Raw genomic sequence first — 19,802 nt, 5'->3', positions numbered from 1 at the left:
TTTTGCCCGTAGTCAGCTGGGATAGGCTCCAGCTTGCCTGTGACCCTGTAGAACAGGATAAAGCGGCTAGAGATAATGAGATGAGATCTTCCCAATGGAGTTAAGAAAAACTTTTTCTGTGCTGTAGTTGAATCTGTCTTGTTCTATGGTCCCTCAACCTGGACCCTCACAAAAAAATTGGAGAACACACTAAATGGCAATTATACTCGGATACTCGGAGCCATTCTCAATATCTCATGGCAGGAACAGCCTACAAAACCCCAACTTTATGGCAATCTTGCCCCCATCTCAGAAGTTATATGAGAAAGAAGACTCAGATTTACTGGGCATGGTTTCTGAAGTAAAGATGAGCTGATCAGTGACCTAATTCTCTGGAATCCATCTCATGGTCATACGTAGAAGTGCTAGAAGGCCTTTGAAGACTTACACAGACCAACTCATCTGTGATTCTGGATTCAACCTTGATGAATTACCTACTGTGATGATGGACAGAAATGCTTGGCGCGATATTGTCAAAAGAATCTGAGCAAGCTCAGCGCAATGATGATAGGCCCAAACATATTCCAACATGACAATGCCCCTGTGCACAAAGCAAGGTCTATAAAGACATGGTGTGTCAAGGTTGGTGTGGAGCAACTCAAGTTTCCTACACAAAGCCTTGACCTCAACCCCACTGAACACCTTTGGGATGAACTGGAACACTGAGTCAACACACCAGGCCTCCTCACCCAACCTCAGTGCCTGACCTCACTAATGCTCTTGTGGCTGAATGAGCAAATCCCCAAAGTCACACTCCAAAATCTAGTGGAAAGCCTTCCCAGAAGAGTGGAGGTTATTATAACAGTAAAGGGGGAATAAATCTGATATGGGATGTTCAACAAAAATAGGTGTGATGGTCAGGTGTCCACAAACTTTTGGCCATATAGTGTGTTAGCTTTGGGTGTGGGAGGTAAAACATTGATTGGAAAGCGTCTTTTGTTTTCGATGAATTAAGGTGTGTGTCATAGTAAAAAATATTAAGGAAGTCCAAATATAGAGAGTCTTGTAGCCAAATCTTTGTACTCTGATGCAGGTTCCCTCAGTGTATTGGGGAGGAATTTCATTTTTCATTTTCCATGCTGATTTACCAGCAAATTAAGTGTATTTGGTTTATCCACCATCTAGCAGAAAGGATTATTAAATGTTTGAAAAATAGTACTGTGGCAGCGGGGGCGTGGTCAAGCGCCGGTCTGTGACAGGAGGGTGGAGCCGGGGAAGGTGAGTGGCAAAATCGCGACACCTGAGGATAATTAACCTGTTTGTGTGTGTGTTTTCCCAGTAACCGCTCCCTATTTAAGGAGGCTGAGAGAGAGCAGAAGGAGCGCAACCCGGGATCGGATGCAGAGTGTGTTTGTGTGTGTGTTTTGGCTTACGCTGTTGAGACTGAAAAGTTTGGGAAAATAAATAAGCCGTCTCTGCATCTAAACGTTGTCCTGCCGTCCTCTGTGCTCCACCCACACATTATCCGCGCTACAGTGGTGCCGAAACCCGGGACAAAGGTGGAGCACCAACACAGCAGCCCCATGGAATCCTCCCCGTTCGCGGACTTGATCCACGCCCTCGCCACGGCTCAGCAGAGCCAGCACCAGGCACTTGTCACGCTCCGAAAGGAGCAGGAGCGCCGCTTCGAAGCCCTGGTGCTGGCCCAGCAGGAAGATCGAGAGGCGTTCCGGCGTCTCCTCGCGTCAGCGAGGTCCACCAGCGCCCCAGCCGTGGGCCCGTCTCCCCTCACCGTGACCAAGATGGGCCCGCAGGACGACCCCGAGGCGTTTCTCACATTGTTCGAGCAGGTCGCTGAAGCCTCGGGGTGGCCGATGGAACAGCGCGCAGCGCGCCTCCTCCCCCTCCTGACAGGAGAGGCGCAGCTGGCCGCACTACAGCTCCCTGCCGATCGCAGGCTGGCCTACGCTGACCTTCGCCGGGCTGTCCTCCAGCGCGTGGGGCGCACGCCGGAGCAGCAGCGCCAGCGCTTCCGCGCGCTGCGGATGGAGGAAGTCGGCAGCCCGTTCGCGTTCGGCCAGCAGCTCCGGGACGCCTGCTGGCGGTGGCTGAGGGCCGAAGATCGCGACGCCGAGGGAATCATCGACCAGGTGGCGCTGGAACAGTTCATCGCCCGCTTACCAGCTGGAACCGCGGAGTGGGTCCAGTGCCACCGCCCGGCGTCGCTGGATCAGGCCGTGGGACTGGCGGAGGATCATCTGGCGGCTGTTCCGGCAGCAGGGCAGCGGACGACAGCATCTTCTTTCTCCTCTTCTCTCTCTCTCTTTCTCCCCCCCTCCTCCTGTGTCCCGTCCTCGCCCCATTCCCCCACCGCGGAGGCGGGGGCCGGCTCCACCCCAGCCGGCCCGCCGCACCCGTGGTGCCCTCCCGTTTCTCCCTTCTGTGTCTGTCTCTCCCCCCCCTCAGGTGAGTGAGCCCCAGAACACAGCTGCAGAGGGAAGGCCCGGGCCGGTTTGCTGGCGCTGCGGGGAACCGGGCCACCTGCAGCAACAGTGTGCAGCGATGGAAGTGGGGGTGGTGATGCGGATCCCCGACGCGCCAGAAGCTGCCCTCGATCAGGCCGGAGCGTATCGCATACCAGTAAGTGTGCAAGGGGCTACGTATCAGGCGTTGGTGGATTCGGGTTGCAATCAGACCTCGATCCGCCAAAGCCTGGTGCAAGACGAGGCATTGGGGGGAGCACAAGGGGTGAAGGTGTTGTGTGTGCATGGGGATATTCACAGCTACCCGTTGGTGTCGGTCCACATACATTTCAGAGGGGAGAAATCGATAGTGAAGGCGGCGGTTAATCCTCGCCTTACCCACTCTTTGATCTTGGGGACTGATTGGCCGGGATTTCGGGGTTTAATGGCACGCCTAATAAAGAGTGGGTCCTGCCGGTTAACAGGGGAGGGTCCCGGTGTCGCTTTGGCTGGAGCTGCGGTCGCAGAGCCGTCTACGTCATCTCCGCGACAGAGTGAGGAGCCACCGGCCCCTCCTCTTTCTATTGGGGAATCCCTCGCGGATTTCCCACTGGAACAATCGCGAGATGAGACTCTGCAACACGCGTTTGACCAAGTGAAAGTAATCGATGGTCAGACGCTCCAGCCGGGCACCACCCTGTCCTTCCCCTATTTTTCCATTTTGAAGGATAGGTTATACCGAGTGACGCAGGACACTCAGACGAAAGAGCGAGTCACCCAATTGCTAATTCCAAAGAGCCGCCGGGAATTGGTATTTCAGGCGGCTCACTTTAATCCCATGGCTGGACACCTCGGGCAGGATAAGACACTCGCCCGGATAATGGCCCGATTCTATTGGCCGGGGATTCGCGGTGACGTCCGTAAGTGGTGTACGGCGTGCCGCGAATGCCAGTTAGTAAATCCAGCGGCCATTCCAAAAGCGCCCTTGCGCCCCCTACCATTAATCGAGACCCCGTTCGAAGGAATTGGGATGGATCTCGTCGGGCCATTAGATCGGTCAACACGAGGGTACCGCTTTATATTGGTTCTGGTGGACTATGCAACGCGATACCCGGAAGCGGTGCCTCTTCGCAATATCTCAGCACGCAGTATTGCGGAGGCCCTCTTCCACGTCATCTCCCGGGTTGGAATCCCGAAAGAGATTCTGACTGACCAAGGCACCTCGTTTATGTCACGAACACTGAGCGAACTGTATGGGCTACTGGGTATTAAGCCGATCCGCACCAGCGTTTATCACCCACAGACGGACGGTTTAGTTGAACGATTCAACCGCACCCTCAAGAATATTATCAAAAAATTCGTAAGTGAGGACGCACGTAACTGGGATAAGTAGCTCGAACCCTTGTTGTTTGCAGTGCGAGAGGTCCCCCAAGCCTCCACGGGGTTCTCCCCATTTGAATTATTATATGGGCGTAAGCCGCGCGGCATCTTAGATGTACTGCGGGAAAATTGGGAGGAGGGACCTTCACCGAGCAAAAACGAAATTCAGTACGTTATGGATCTGCGCGCAAAACTCCACACACCCACCTAACTCAGGAGAATTTGCGGCAGGCCCAGGAACGGCAAGCCCGCCTGTACAACAAGGGCACGCGCCTTAGAGAGTTCACTCTGGGAGATAAGGTACTCGTCCTGTTGCCCACGTCGAGCTCCAAATTAATCGCCAAGTGGCAAGGACCCTTTGAGGTCACACGGCGAGTCGGGGACGTCGACTATGAGGTTAGGCGAACGGACAGGGAGGGGGCGCTACAGATCTACCACCTCAATCTGCTGAAACTCTGGAACGAGGAGGTCCCCGTGGCGTTGGTGTCGGTAGTTCCGGAGAAGGCGGAGCTGGGGCCGGAGGTCCATAAAGGGTCATTGGCATCACGTACCTCTCCGGTCCCCTGTGGAGACCACCTCTCCCCGACCCAACTCACGGAGGTCGCCCAGTTGCAGGCCAAGTTTTCGGATGTGTTCTCGCCCCTGCCCGGTCGCACTAACCTCATAGAACACCACATAGAGACGCCCCCGGGGGTGGTAGTGCGGAGCCGTCCTTATAGATTACCCGAACACAAAAAAAAGGTGGTTCGGGAAGAACTTCAGGCCATGCTCGAAATGGGCATCGTCGAGGAGTCCCACAGTGACTGGAGCAGCCCGGTGGTCTTGGTTCCCAAGGCCGACGGCTCGGTCCGGTTCTGTGTGGACTATAGGAAAGTCAACGCGGTGTCTAAATTTGACGCGTACCCAATGCCTCGTATTGATGAGCTGCTCGATCGACTAGGCACGGCTCGCTTTTACTTGACACTGGATTTGACGAAGGGATATTGGCAGATCCCCTTGACTCCATTATCCCGGGAAAAAACGGCCTTTTCCACACCGTTCGGCTTACACCAGTTCGTCACACTTCCTTTTGGGCTGTTTGGGGCACCCGCTACGTTTCAGCGGCTGATGGACTGGGTCCTCCGGCCCCACGCCACCTATGCGGCCGCTTACCTAGATGATATCATCATTTATAGTAATGATTGGCAGCGGCACCTACAACACCTGAGGGCTGTCCTTAGGTCGCTGAGGCGGGCGGGACTCACTGCCAACCCGAAGAAGTGTGCGATTGGGCGGGTGGAAGTACGGTATCTGGGCTTCCACTTGGGCAACGGGCAGGTGCGTCCCCAAATTAATAAGACAGCAGCGATTGCGGCCTGCCCGAGGCCCAAGACCAAAAAGGGGGTGAGGCAGTTCCTGGGGCTGGCTGGCTATTATCGTAGGTTTATACCTAATTATTCGGACGTCACCAGCCCGCTGACTGACCTCACTAAAAAGGGGGTGCCAGATCCGGTCCAGTGGACAGAGCAGTGCCAGCGGGCTTTCTCTGAGGTAAAGGCTGCACTGTGTGGGGGGCCACTTTTACACTCCCCTGACTTCTCTCTCCCTTTTGTGTTGCAGACCGATGCGTCGGACAGAGGGCTGGGGGCCGTTTTGTCCCAGCAGGTGGAGGGGGAGGACTGCCCGGTCCTGTACATCAGCCGGAAGCTGTCAGTGCGTGAGGGGCGCTACAGCACAATTGAAAAAGAGTGCCTGGCGATTAAGTGGGCGGTCCTCGCCCTCCGTTACTACCTGCTGGGGCGCTCTTTCACTCTCTGTTCGGACCACACGCCCCTCCAGTGGCTCCACCGCATGAAGGATGCCAACGCGCGGATCACCCGTTGGTATCTGGCACTCCAACCCTTCAACTTCAAGGTGGTCCACAGGCCGGGGGCGCAGATGGTCGTGGCGGACTTCCTCTCCCGTCAAGGGGGGGGGGGGGGGGGGGAGTCGGCTGCGGGCCGGACGAGCGCCCGGCCTGAGTCGGGCGGTGGGGGTATGTGGCAGCGGGGGCGTGGTCAAGCGCCGGTCTGTGACAGGAGGGTGGAGCCGGGGAAGGTGAGTGGCAGAATCGCGACACCTGAGGATAATTAACCTGTTTGTGTGTGTGTTTTCCCAGTAACCGCTCCCTATTTAAGGAGGCTGAGAGAGAGCAGAAGGAGCGCAACCCGGGATCGGATGCAGAGTGTGTTTGTGTGTGTGTTTTGGCTTACGCTGTTGAGACTGAAAAGTTTGGGAAAATAAATAAGCCGTCTCTGCATCTAAACGTTGTCCTGCCATCCTCTGTGCTCCACCCACACATTATCCGCGCTACAAGTACTTATATTTTTGACATCAATAGACAATATAAAACAGCTGCAGGCTTTAATTTGCCCAAATTGAGTTGTAGCTACTGAATGGACACAATAACACTTAGTCTACAGTTTGTATTATCTCATCTCATTATCTCTAGCCGCTTTATCCTTCAATAGGGTCGCAGGCAAGCTGGAGCCTATCCCAGCTGACTACGGGCAAAAGGCGGGGTACACTCTGGACAAGTCGCCAGGTCATCACAGGGCTGACACATAGACACAGACAACCATTCACACTCACATTCACACCTACGGTCAATTTAGAGTCACCAGTTAACCTAACCTGCATGTCTTTGGACTGTGAGGGAAACCGGAGCACCCGGAGGAAACCCACGCGGACACGGGGAGAACATGCAAACTCCACACAGAAAGGCCCTCGCCGGCCCCGGGGCTCGAACCCAGGACCTTCTTGCTGTGAGGCGACAGCGCTAACCACTACACCACCGTGCCGCCCAGTTTGTATTATTATTATTATTATTATCGGCTCCAGTGTGGCACAGCAGATAAGCATTAACCGTATTGTGAGCATTTGTGAGATCATATGTGCAGAATCACTTTCATTCACTTGTTACACCACCTTGTAATGCTGTTTAATTGAATGTAGTTATCTGCATTTAATGCAGTTATATACAAATACAACAGTTGTATGACTAGAAATTATTGATGATGCCAAAATTAGTAGCTCAGTATTGTAAAAATCCAAAGAGTAGTACCATTTACTGAACCAAGAAATATCAAATAATGTACCTGGTTTGTCCACCGGTGTATTATCCTCTGAATGAGTGTGATTATCACACACAGTCTCTGTTCTCTGTCCTGGGCTGCTGTACCCCAGGGCTGCTTTCAGCTGCTTAGTTGCTTCCCTGAATGCCATATCTGCTTGAATGAAGTTCTCTTGGGCCACATAAAACAAGCCTGCACAAATACAAGACATCAATTTTGGAGAGAAAGACTTCCAAGACAAGCCTTTGCTGAGCTGTGTTTATAATCACACGAATCCAGGCACAGAGAAATATAATTTTTGATACAGTAATCTGAACACATTCTTATATACCAGGCCAAGAAACAATTATTAGAAATAAGTCTATATGCTTGAAAGTAGGACAGTCCTTGAAGCACAGCATACAGATTTTAATATTCATGGACAGTGCTAGCTAATATCATATAGGTAGTCTACAAGTTCTATAAACTTAGACTTTATATTAAATGCTGCCGTTAAAGTTACCCTCTCATATTCTTTTACTGGAAAAGTGGAGATTTAGGCTACTACTGTCTTTGTTACAGACCATTTGTGACAAATATTACAAACATTATCATAACAGAGGCATTAACCTTGACTTCTTTGCTCATGCTAAACGCAGCAGACAAACTATGTTTAACCTATCAACCCAATATACTAGTTTAACCCAACATATATGGTTTATTATTTGAATCAAAAGATGAAATTATTTGTGAAGAAACACCAGGCCCCACACACACAAGCTCCCCATTTCAGAATGTAATCGATTTCAAGGCCGCACACAAGCCAGTTAATACATACATACATGTGGCATAAAAACAACCATAAGGAAGGTTGGTGTCATCGTGTTCATGTGTATTTTTTTTTTAGTGGGTGAGAGTACACAGTTGTCACGGTATTTTTGTCATTTTTAATCCATAACTGACTTGACTTGACTATCAGTCTCACATTTATGAGTCTCTCTCCAGTCAAGTAGATAGAAGCCAGGTTTTGACTCGCTGTACTTGCACAAAGGCGATGTCAAAATGGCCACCAAATGAGTAGATTTGGGAATAAGAACTTTGCTGTTGTACCCACCCAAGTAATTTTTAATATTTTCTGTAACACTTTAAGTAGGCGGCATGGTGGTGTAGTGGTTAGCACTATCACTTCACAGCAAGAAGGTTCTTAGTTCGAGCTCAGTGGCCGACAGGGGCCTTTCTGTGTTGAGTTTGCATGTTCTCCCTGTATCTGCGTGGGTTTCCTCTGGGTGCTCTGGTTTCCCCCACAGTCCAAAGACATGCAGGTTAGGCTAATTGGTGGCTCTAAATTGACTGTAGGTGTGAATCGTTGTTTGTCTATGTGTCAGCCCTGCGATGATCTGGTGACTTGTCCAGGGTCTACCCCACCTCTTGCCCATAGTCAGCTGAGACAGGCTCCAGTTTGCCCGCGACCCTGCGCAGGATAAGCGGTTCCAGATAATGGATGGATGGAATGGACTTCAAGAAGTGTTTCATATAGTGTTTGCCCTATTATCAAGATATTATGAGATCAAATCCCGGCAATCCCACAGCCATCTGTGGCCAGGAGCCAAGAGAGCAATGCTGTCTCGGTGGGAGGAATATCATACCCTTTCTTCCCTGTCAGTCACAGCAACACTAACCAATTGTGGGTGTCAATGAGCTCATGTATGTGGAAGAGGGTAGACAGCACTTTCCTCCAAGTATTATGCTACTCCATTATGCAGCTCCTAAGCAGTTTGAAAAGACATGGTTGGCTTTCACGTGGAAGTACGTGTTAGCTTTCAGCCTTCCTGGCTGGTAGCCGTCATATGACAGGAAAGAGCTGGCTGGTGGGTGGGAATTTACAGCTGACCAAATTGAGGAGAAATGTAAAAACACCACCACCACCACCAACAACAACAACAACAACAAAAAACAGCATTTCTCATTTCATACTTATCTTACCAAATAAGGTCCAGGTGACCACTGAGCTCGGTTCGATGCATGTGGTCATCTCAAAAAAGGTCTCTGCTTCTTCATAATGACCATTCATTTCTGACAGAATCCCACACATAAGTAAGCTGTTGAACACAAAAGAGCATTTTAACAATGGATTTTGACATATGCATACACTGGCCAAAAGTTTGTAGACAGCTGACCATAACACTCGTGCATTTTGAACATCCCTTTGCCGTTCTAATAATCTGCATTCTTATAGGAGGGCATTCCTCTAGATTTTGGAGTGTTGCTGTGGGGATTTGTTCCCATTCAGCCACAAGAGTAAAAAAAAAAAAGTGTCACTGATGTTGGGTGAGGTGGCCTGGTTTTCCAGTTCATTCTAAAGGTGTTCTGTAGGGTTGCGGTCAGGGATCTGCATAGGACACTTGAATTCTTAAACACCAACCTTCACACACCATGCCTTTATGGACCTCACTTTGTACAGATGGGCATGGAACATGTCTGGGTACCTTAGTTCCAGTGAAGGGAAATTGTAATGAGACAATGTCTTGCAAAAGTATTTATCCCCCTTGGTGTTTGTCCTGTTTTGTTGCATTACAAGATGGAATTAAAATGGATTTTTGGAGGGTTAACACCATTTGATTTACACAAAATGCCTACAACTTTAAAGGTGCAAATTGTTGTTTTATTGTGACACAAACAATAATTAAGATGAAAAAAGAGAAATCTGGAGCATGCATGGGTATTCACCCCCTTTCGTATGAAACCTCTAAATAAGTGCTGGTCCAACCAATTCACTTCATAAGTCACATAATTAGTTGATTAAGATCCACCTGTGTGCAATCAAAGTGTCACATGATCTGTCACATGATGTCGGTATAAATCTACCTGTTCTGGAAGGACCCTGACTCTGGAACACTACTAAGCAACCAATATGAAAACCAAGGAGCACTCCAAACAGGTCAGAGACAAAGTTGTGAAGAAGTATGGATCAGGATTGAGTTATAAAAAAAAATCCCAAACTTTGAATATCCCAGGGGGCACCATTAAATCCATTATAGCAAATCGAAAGAATATGTCACCACTACAAACCTGACAAGAGAAGGCCGCCCACCAAAACTTATAGACCAGGCAATGAGGGCATTTATCAGAGATGTAACAAAGACACCAAAGATAACACTGAATGAGCTGCAAAGATCCACAGTGGAGATGGGAGTATCTGTCCAGAGGACCACTTTAAGCCGTACACTCCACAGAGTGGGGCCTTATGGAAGAGTGGCCAGAAAAAAAGCCATTGCTTAAGAAAACACATTTGGAGTTTGCCCAACAGCATGTGGCAGACTCCCCACACATATGGAAGATTCTCTGGTCAAATGAGACGAAATTGAACTTTTTGGCCATCATGGGAAATGCTATGTGTGGCGCAAACCCAACACCCTGAGAACACCATTCCTACAGTGAAGCATGGTGGTAGCACCATCATGCTGTGGGGATATTTTTCATCTGCAGGGACAGGAAAGCTGGTCAGGATTAAAGGAACGATGGATGGCACTACATACAGGGCAATTCTGGAGGAAAACCTGTTTGAGTCAGCCAGAGGTTTGAGTCTGGGACGAAGGTTCACATTCCAGTAGGACAATGACCCTAAACATACTGCTAAAGCTACACTGGAGTGGTTTAAAAGGAAACATTTAAATGTCTTGGAACAACCTAATCAAAGCCCAGATCTCAATCCGATTGAGAATCTGTGGCATAACTTGAAGATTGCTGTACACCAATGCAACCCATCTAACTTGAAGGTGTTGGAGCAGTTTTGTCTTGAGGAATGGGCAAAAATCTCAGTGGCTAGATGTGGCAAACTAATACAGATGTCCCCCAAGAGACTTGTAGCTGTAATTGCAGCAAAAGGTGGCTCTACAAAGTATTGACTTTTTTTTTTTTTGGGGGGGGGGGGGGGGGGGGGATACCTATGCACACTCCAGATTTCTGTTTTTTTCCATTTTAATTATTGTTTGTGTCACAATAAAAACAATTTGCACCTTTAAAGTGGTAGGCAGGTTGTGTAAATCAAATGGTGCTAACCCCCCAAAAATCCATTTTAATTCCAGCTTGTAATGTGACAAAACAGGACAAACATCAAGGGAGATGAATACTTTTGCAAGACACTGTACAGCATATAAAGACTTCCAATACAATTGTGCACTTCCAACATTGTGGCAACAGTTAGGGGAAGACTCCCATATGAATGTGGTGGCCAGGTGTACACATGCTGTACCTTTGGCCATATAATGTACGTTGTATAATGAAATGCAGCACTAGGTTTCTTTCAGAGCTCAGTGTATTCCATGGATACCTGGGTATGTGCTCTTGGTCAACAGATACAGCCAGACGGAAGCACTCCTCAGCCTTCATATATTCAGCAGTGCACATGTAAAACACGCCATAATCAAACCAGTGGGACGGATTGCTCCGATCTTGGGCTAGTTGCTACACAGAGATAAAGAGTTTTGAAGTGAGAATGGTTTTGTTTTTGGTTAACCACAGAAAAAACTGTTGTTAAGATTTTGTCACAAGTAAGATGAACCTCTTGGTAATAGTGGGCAGCTAGTTGATAATCCTCATTTAGCTGAGCCTCTTTGGCAAACTGCCTGAGCTGACTGCAGTCCGGCGGCTTTGCCTGACACCCTTGTTCTTCAGCTGATAAGGTCTACAGGAAGATCAGTGAAAATTATCTTCTCTCAAGAAGTACTAATGTTCTAATCCAATTATGCCACCAAGCTTGCATTTACTGAAATTCATGTAGAGAATAGATAATCAGCACAAACTGGACAACTGATTGATGAACTTGTTTAGAAAATCATAGCCACACCTTATTAAGTGCAACATGCATCTCGTCCACCAGGAAGATGTAGAGTTGACTCAGGAAAGCCTGCAGTTGCTCTTGGTTGGTAAATGCCTCCGTCCTCAGCAGCTTCTCACGCACAATCCGCACTACTGAGTACTTGTCACAGACAAAAATCAATAAACTTGTCATTCAACGCATAAAGTCTACTAAAACGGTTGAACAGTACATATAACATCAAATTATTTAGCAGATAGTAACACAAAACTTAGCAACACAAAACTTTATTTAAGAAAGAATTTGCACATGAAAGTGGAATATCTTGTTGAAATGGATGACATTTGCTTAATTTTAAAGCAATTTGGTGGTCAAGTTTGCTGCTACACATAAAAACACTACTAGAATCAGTTACTTTATGAAAGTTTGTTGGTTACTGGAATTTTTGAATAATTTTATGTTATATACTGTAGGACTATATGATCCTGATAATCAGATTTTATACCACCACATTGGTGAATTCTCAAATCTGATTGGTCAGAAAGTGTTGATTAATTTTCTATAACAGCTGCTCTGACAGTAGTACTGGTTATAATTCAAATCCCAGGTTTAGAGCAACATGCTTCTTCTAATACATTAAAATTTCGATAGTAACTGCTGACATGCTGCATTTTATCTGATTCATTTCAAGACAGAGAAAAAAGCAAGAGTAAAGGAGCTGCTATAATGTAAGTGACAGCAGCATTTAACTTGTTTCATGGATGTTCCACAATATTAAGTGTAACTATGAATGCTTACAAAGTACGCTGTGCCATTTATTTGCAAACTGATGTGCTATAAGAGAAATAAAACAGGAATTGAAACATGCTTTTATAGGAACATAATATAGATCATAACAGTAATTCTGCTTCCCATCAGGCCACATCCCTGTTAATTATCTCATCTCATCTCATTATCTCTAGCCGCTTTATCCTTCTACAGGGTCGCAGGCAAGCTGGAGCCTATCCCAGCTGACTACGGGCGAAAGGCGGGGTACACCCTGGACAAGTCGCCAGGTCATCACAGGGCTGACACATAGACACAGACAACCATTCACACTCACATTCACACCTACGGTCAATTTAGAGTCACCAGTTAACCTAACCTGCATGTCTTTGGACTGTGGGGGAAACCGGAGCACCCGGAGGAAACCCACGCGGACACGGGGAGAACATGCAAACTCCACACAGAAAGGCCCTCGCCGGCCCCGGGGCTCGAACCCAGGACCTTCTTGCTGTGAGGCGACAGCGCTAACCACTACACCACCGTGCCGCCCCCTGTTAATTATTTTCCTGTAAAACACATCACATTGTGCTTTATTCCTTACTTTAATGTTTTCAGGCCACACTAACTCATTAACTCACTTTCATTTGTTCCTTGAAGGCAAAGTATTTCCCAGAACAGTTCAGCTCTCCAAACAACCGAGTTTTTCGTTGCTCTTGGGTGGCAGGGTCTAGAGGCTTGGCACCAGGAACAAATGCAGCTCCAAACATCTGCTCATACTGCTGCAACACCTGTACCGTTATGCTCATCATCTGTGCTTGGTACTCCTGCACAGCCTGCACCAAAAACCCACACTGCTTAATCATTTATAGATTTATCATCAGGTAATGCATTTACCGTAAATGGACTCAATACAGACAAAAGTGCTGTAGAAAGGGCATGAAATGAATGAGAAGAGAGAGAGAGCATAACCATGTGTATTAGAGAAAGCAAGTGTGCTAGAAAGATCCATACAGCTGTGGGTTAGAGGTGTGTGTGTGTGTGTGTATATATATATATATCTTTCCCCTTATACATGATCAGTCATCTAAGAGGTAATGTACTTAAATATAATCCCAAATCAGATAAAGTTGGGACGGTATGTTGAAATTGAAATTAAAACTGAAAACAATGCTTTATAAATAATTCTTGACCTGTATTGCACTCAAAACAATACAACAGCACATTATTTGATGTTTTACCTCATGAATTTTGTTGTATGTTTTTTTTTTTCAAAATAAACGTTTAAATTTTGATTCTTGCAACGCATTTAAAAAAAAGTTGGGACGGTAAAGCATTTACCACTTTATAATGTTTCCATTCCTTCTAACAACACTTAAAATATATTTAGGGACTGAAGACACCAAGTGATGAAATGTTTCAGGTGTTATTTTGTCAAATTCTTCCTGTAAACAAGTCTTAAAGTGTGCAACAGTCAGTGATAGCCATTATCATTTTTCGTTTCAAAAAATTCATCACATTCTCTGTTGGGGACAGAGGGGACGGGCACCCTCTTCTTCCACCACCATGCCTTTGTAACGTGTTCAGAATGTGGTTTTGCATTATGATGTTGAAATGGCCCTGGAAAAGATGTCTTGAAGGCAGCGTATGTTGCTCCAAAATCTCAGTGAATTAGGGGGTAAAAGGGTTAATGCTGCCATCATAGAAGTATAAGTTACCTTTGCCAAGGGTACTGACACAACTCCATACCATGACAGACCCTGGCTTTTAGACTTGCTGCTGGTAACATTCTGGATGGTCCTTTACATCTCTGGCACAGAGCACATGGCATCCATTTCTTACAAAAAAGAAATATCCAAATCTCTTCCTATCTTTCTTTGAGAAACATTGTTTTTAAACATTTCAATAATTTTTTCACACATTTGTTAACAAACTGGAGATCCTTGGCCCATCTTTGCTCCTCAAATACTCTGTATTTCCTGGGTACTGATTTTGTAACAAATCATGATTATCACCACATGTTTCAAACCACCAAAACCCTTATGGAGAAACCATCAAGGACCGTGACGTCGCCCGGTATGGCGCAGCCGGGGCCCCACCCTGGAGCCAGGCCTGGGGTTGGGGCTCGTATGCAAACGCTTGGTGGCCGGGTCGGGCTCAGCCCGAAGAGGTGACGTGGGCCCGACCTCCTGTGGGTTCACCACCCACAGAGGTAGCAGTAGGGGACTGGTGCAGTGTGGATTGGGTGGCAGTCGAAGGCAGGGGCCTCGACGACCTGATCCCCGGACACAGCGGCTAGCTGTTGGGACATGGAATGTCACTTCGCTGGGGGGGAAAAGAGCCTGAGCTTGTGCGGGAGGTTGAGAGGTACCGGCTAGAGATAGTCGGGCTCACCTCCACGCACAGCTTGGGCTCTGGAACCCAGCTCCTCGAGAGGGGCTGGACTCTCCACTTCTCTGGAGTCGCCCATGGTGAGCGGCGGCGGGCTGGTGTGGGCTTGCTTATAGCTCCCCAGCTCAGCCGCCATGTGTTGGAGTTTACCCCAGTGAACGAGAGGGTTGCCTCTCTGCGCCCTCAGATTGGGGAGAGGGCTCTTGCTGTTGTTTGTGCCTACGGGCCGAATAGCAGTATAGAGTATCCGGCCTTCTTGGAGTCCCTGGGAGAGGTACTGAGGGGTGCTCAGACTGGGGACTCCATTGTGTTACTGGGGGACTTCAATGCTCACGTGGGCGATGACAGTGACACCTGGAGGGGCGTGGTTGGGAGGAACGGCCTCCCCGATCTGAACCCGAGTGGTGTTTTGTTATTGGACTTCTGTGCTAGTCACGGTTTGTCCATAACGAACACCATGTTCGAGCATAGGGATGTCCATAAGTGCACGTGGCACCAGGACACCTTAGGTCGGAGGTCGATGATAGACTTTGTTGTCGTTTCATCTGATCTCCGGCCCTGTCTTGGACACTCAGGTGAAGAGAGGGGCTGAGCTGTCAACTGATCACCACCTGGTGGTGAGTTGGATCCGCTGGCGGAGGAGGAAGCTGGACAGACCTGGCAGGCCCAAACGTATGGTGAGGGTCTGCTGGGAATGTCTGGCCGAGCACTCTGTTGGGGAGGTCTTTAACTCCCACCTCCAGGAGAGCTTTTCCCAGCTTCTGAGGGAGGCGGGGGACATTGAGTCTGAGTGGACCATGTTCTCTACCTCCATTGTGGATGCAGCTGTTCGGAGCTGTGGCCGCAAGGTCTCCGGTGCCTGTCGTGGTGGCAATCCCCGAACCCGGTGGTGGACACCGGAAGTAAGGGATGCCGTCAAGCTGAAGAAGGAGTCCTATCAGGCCATGTTGACCTCCAGGACCCCTGAGGCAGCTGATGGGTATCGGCAGGCCAGGCGTGCTGCAGCTCGGGCAGTTGCGGAGGCAAAAACTCGGAACTGGGAGGAGTTCGGGGAGGCCATGGAGAAGGACTATCGGTCGGCCTCGAAGAAATTCTGGCAAACCGTCCAGTGCCTCAGGAGGGGGAAGCAGTACTCTGCCAACACTGTTTACAGTGCGGGTGGGGAGCTGTTGACCTCGACTGGGGACATTGTCGGAATACTTTGAGGATCTCCTCAATCCCACCGTCACGTCTTCCATTGAGGAGACTGAGGCTGATGACTCAGAGGTGGACTCGTCCATTACCCAAGCCAAAGTCACTGAGGTGGTTTGCAAGCTCCTCGGTGGCAAGGCACCAGGGGTGGATGAGATCCGCCCTGAGTATCTCAAGTCTCTGGATGTTGCGGGGCTGTCTTGGTTGACATGCCTCTGCAACATCGCGTGGTGGTCGGGGACAGTGCCTCTGGAGTGGCAGACTGGGGTGGTGGTCCCTCTTTTTAAGAAAGGGGACCGGAGAGTGTGCTCCAATTATAGGGGAATCACACTTCTCAGCCTCCCGGGGAAAGTTTACTCTAGGGTACTGGAGAGGAGAATTCGACCAATAGTCGAACCTCGGATCCAGGAGAAACAATGCGGTTTTCGTCCTGGTCGCGGAACACTGGACCAGCTCTATACCCTTCATAGGATGCTCGAGGGTTCATGGGAGTTTGCCCAACCAGTCCACATGTGCTTTGTGGATCTGGAGAAGGCATTCGACCGTGTCCCCCGTGGTATTCTGTGGGGGGTGCTTCGGGAGTATGGGGTTCGGGGCTCTTTGCTAAGGGCTGTCCGGTCCCTGTACAAACGGAGCAGGAGTCTGGTTCGCATTGCCGGCAGTAAGTCAGACCTGTTCCCAGTGCATGTTGGACTCCAGCAGGGCTGCCCTTTGTCACCGGTTCTGTTCATAATTTTTATGGACAGAATTTCTAGGCGCAGCCAGGGGCCGGAAGGAATCCTGTTTGGGAACCACAGGATTTCATCTCTGCTTTTTGCGGATGATGTTGTCCTGTTGGCTTCTTCAAACCAGGACCTTCAGCATGCACTGGGGCGGTTTGCAGTCGAGTGTGAAGTGGCTGGGATGAGAATCAGCACCTCCAAGTCCGAGGCCATGGTTCTCGACCGGAAAAGGGTGGCTTGCCCTCTCCAGGTTGGTGGAGAAGTCCTGCCTCAAGTGGAAGAGTTTAAGTATCTCAGGATCTTGTTCACGAGTGAGGGAAGCATGGAGCGTGAGATTGACAGGCGGATCGGTGCAGCCTCCGCAGTGATGCGGTTGCTTTACCGGTCTGTCGTGGTGAGCCAAAAGGCGAAGCTCTCAATTTACCGGTCGATCTATGTTCCGATTCTCACCTATGGTCATGAGCTTTGAGTAATGACCGAAAGAACAAGATCGCGGATACAAGCGGCCAAAATGAGTTTCCTTCGTAGGGTGGCTGGGCGCTCCCTTAGAGATAGGGTGAGAAGCACAGTCACTCGGGAGGAGCTCAGAGTAGAGCCGCTGCTCCTCCACATCGAGAGGAACCAGCTGAGGTGGCTCGGGCATCTTTTTCGGATGCCTCCTGGACGCCTCCCTGGGGAGGTGTTCCAGGCATGTCCCCCTGGGAGGAGGCCCCGGGGAAGACCCAGGACACGCTGGAGGGACTATGTCTCTCAGCTGGCCTGGGAACGCCTCGGTGTTCTTCCCGAGGAGCTGACCGAGGTGTCTGGGGAGAGGGAAGTTTGGGCTTCCATGCTTAGACTGCTGCCTCCGCGACCCGGTCCCGGATAAAGCGGAAGAAGACAAGACGAGACGTTTCAAACCACATCATTTAATTGTTTTACCTCATTACTAGCCCTAAATTGCCCCCGTCCTAACTTTTATTGGAATGTGTTGCAGGCCTGAAATGCAGGAATGGATGTACATTAACAAATGAAATGAAGCTGACCAGACAAAACATGAAATATCTTGGGTTCATGCTGTCTGCAATGAAATACAAGTCAAAGTAAATTTAAAAAGCCCTGCTTTCTTTTTTATTTGCATATGATATTTTCCAGACCGTCCCAACTGTTTCTGATTTGGGGTTGTATATAAATACGTACAAATATTTTAAAAACTGTTTCAATGTAATATCTTAAACAGGCCACACCTTCACTGGGTCTGAACGTCACACAAGCCATGCTACTCTATTGGGAATGACTGGCTCACAGGCCATAACACCTTTACTGGGAGTGACAGGAACACAGGCCACACCTCATTCATTAAGACTGATAGAGATAGAGACACAGGCCAAGCATCATTCATTAACACTAATGGGCAAAAAGGCTACATCTCTTTCATTAGGACTGATGAACACAGAGGTCATGTATAGTTCATGAGGCTTGTCAGGCATACATGCCACAGAATCATGGAGAAATAGCGTAGTATAAATAAAAAATGTGAGACTGAACTTTACTATTACAGAGATATTATTATTTCATTCAAACACTGAACAAAAACAGTTGTTTGTCAAAGACAAACTGTTCCTTTTTTTTTAAAGATTTTTTTTGGGCTTTTTTCACCTTTATTGGATAAGACAGTGTAGAGACAGGAAATGAGCAGGAGAGAGAGACGCGGAGGGATTGGGAAATGACCTCGGGTCAAAATCAAACCCGGGTCCCCAGATTTATGGTATAGTGCCTTATCCACCTGAGCCACAATGCCCCCGACAAACTGTTCTTTTAAAGAGAGTCAGAGTAGTATATGGCACAACTTATTCAGTCAACTTTCCACAGGAGGGTGACACAGACAAATGGACAGAGCATGGTTTGAAGTCAAAATATATGAGTTTTATGAGGAGGTGTGTGTGTGTGTGTGTGTGTGTGTGTGTGTGTGTGTGTGTGTGTGTGTGTGTGTGTGTTGCTTCTATCTCACTCTCTCTGCTCCTGCTGAATATCGGGGTTGCAGAGGCCTGGGAGGAATCAGCTCTCTCACTCTACAGCACAAACAGGTTCACAAAAACATTCAATAAAATGTATAAAATCTCTCAATGCCCTCAAAACACACAATATTAGATACACTATAATATTATATACACCAAATATAACCACAAAATATCTTATATATCCTATATTTTTAATGCAATTTAATAGATTTCCTTTTACCGTCTTGCAAGCTCTTCTGGCTGTCTTTTTGGAATCAATGGTTTTTCCAAGGCAATTTCAATAATAATGTATGATCTCGACTCTGCATACATCTGTCAATACATTTCCAGTTAGCTTCACAAAAATATCCAACAGACTCAAAGGTTCAGGATTTATATTGATTCTTTTTCATCAAATAGACCAACCTGAGCTTCAGGATCCACTTGCAGCTCATTGTCCGTCACACCCTCTGCCTGGGCTGGTTTTACCTTTAATGACAGGCTCTCAATTACAACTTTGCTATAGCGTAATTTCTTTCCAATTACCATTTGCTCTTTTAACAGATGTTTACTGTTTGCTGGACACCATTAAATTAAGCAAGTATTTTTCTGTCAAAATCAGAATAAATATCTGTCAAAGGCAGTTGGATGTAATTTTAAGGTGTATGGTATGATCTGAAAACTGTACTAGCAGTCCATAGCACAGGATAGAGCACAAGCAGACAACCTAATACCAGATAAATTCACCATCCAAACAAGCAAGAAGAGGTTAGAACCAGGAAATACCAAAACAATATCTAGGGTACTACAACTAGAAAAAACATGAAGCTTTGACCAGGGGGCTTAGAACTGCATGTGTATGCAACAATATGTACAATACTTAAAAACAACAACAACAACAACGCAAATAGTTATACTGTATGTACAAAGCACTGCTGAGAGACAATAGAAGTAATGGTGAGTAACAGATGGTCAATAATTAGCAGGAGTGTTTAAAACAGAGCTGGAAGAGATGGCTGTTGGGACAGCCAGTAGCACATGGACAACAT

The 19,802-nt window shown here is 48.0% G+C and overlaps 1 protein-coding gene across 1 annotated transcript in view; it reads right to left on the bottom strand.

Annotated features, from left to right (window-relative positions):
• Positions 1-19,802, bottom strand: part of cfap70 (cilia and flagella associated protein 70) — a 134,467-nt gene that overhangs the window by 25,582 nt on the left and 89,083 nt on the right. The window contains exons 11-19 of the mRNA XM_060902388.1: positions 19,180-19,242; positions 18,995-19,086; positions 18,765-18,825; positions 13,112-13,306; positions 11,739-11,870; positions 11,454-11,576; positions 11,223-11,356; positions 8,876-8,991; positions 6,938-7,105 (exon numbers count right to left, since the gene is read on the bottom strand). Coding sequence (XP_060758371.1) covers positions 6,938-7,105; positions 8,876-8,991; positions 11,223-11,356; positions 11,454-11,576; positions 11,739-11,870; positions 13,112-13,306; positions 18,765-18,825; positions 18,995-19,086; positions 19,180-19,242 — 1,084 coding nt within the window. The remainder of the gene's footprint in view (positions 1-6,937; positions 7,106-8,875; positions 8,992-11,222; positions 11,357-11,453; positions 11,577-11,738; positions 11,871-13,111; positions 13,307-18,764; positions 18,826-18,994; positions 19,087-19,179; positions 19,243-19,802) is intronic.

The sequence above is a fragment of the Neoarius graeffei genome, chromosome 20, assembly GCF_027579695.1.
Source record: "Neoarius graeffei isolate fNeoGra1 chromosome 20, fNeoGra1.pri, whole genome shotgun sequence".
NCBI lineage: Eukaryota > Metazoa > Chordata > Actinopteri > Siluriformes > Ariidae > Neoarius > Neoarius graeffei.
The sequence above is the reverse complement of the archived record's forward strand: the minus strand, read 5'-3'. Positions and strand labels throughout refer to the sequence as shown.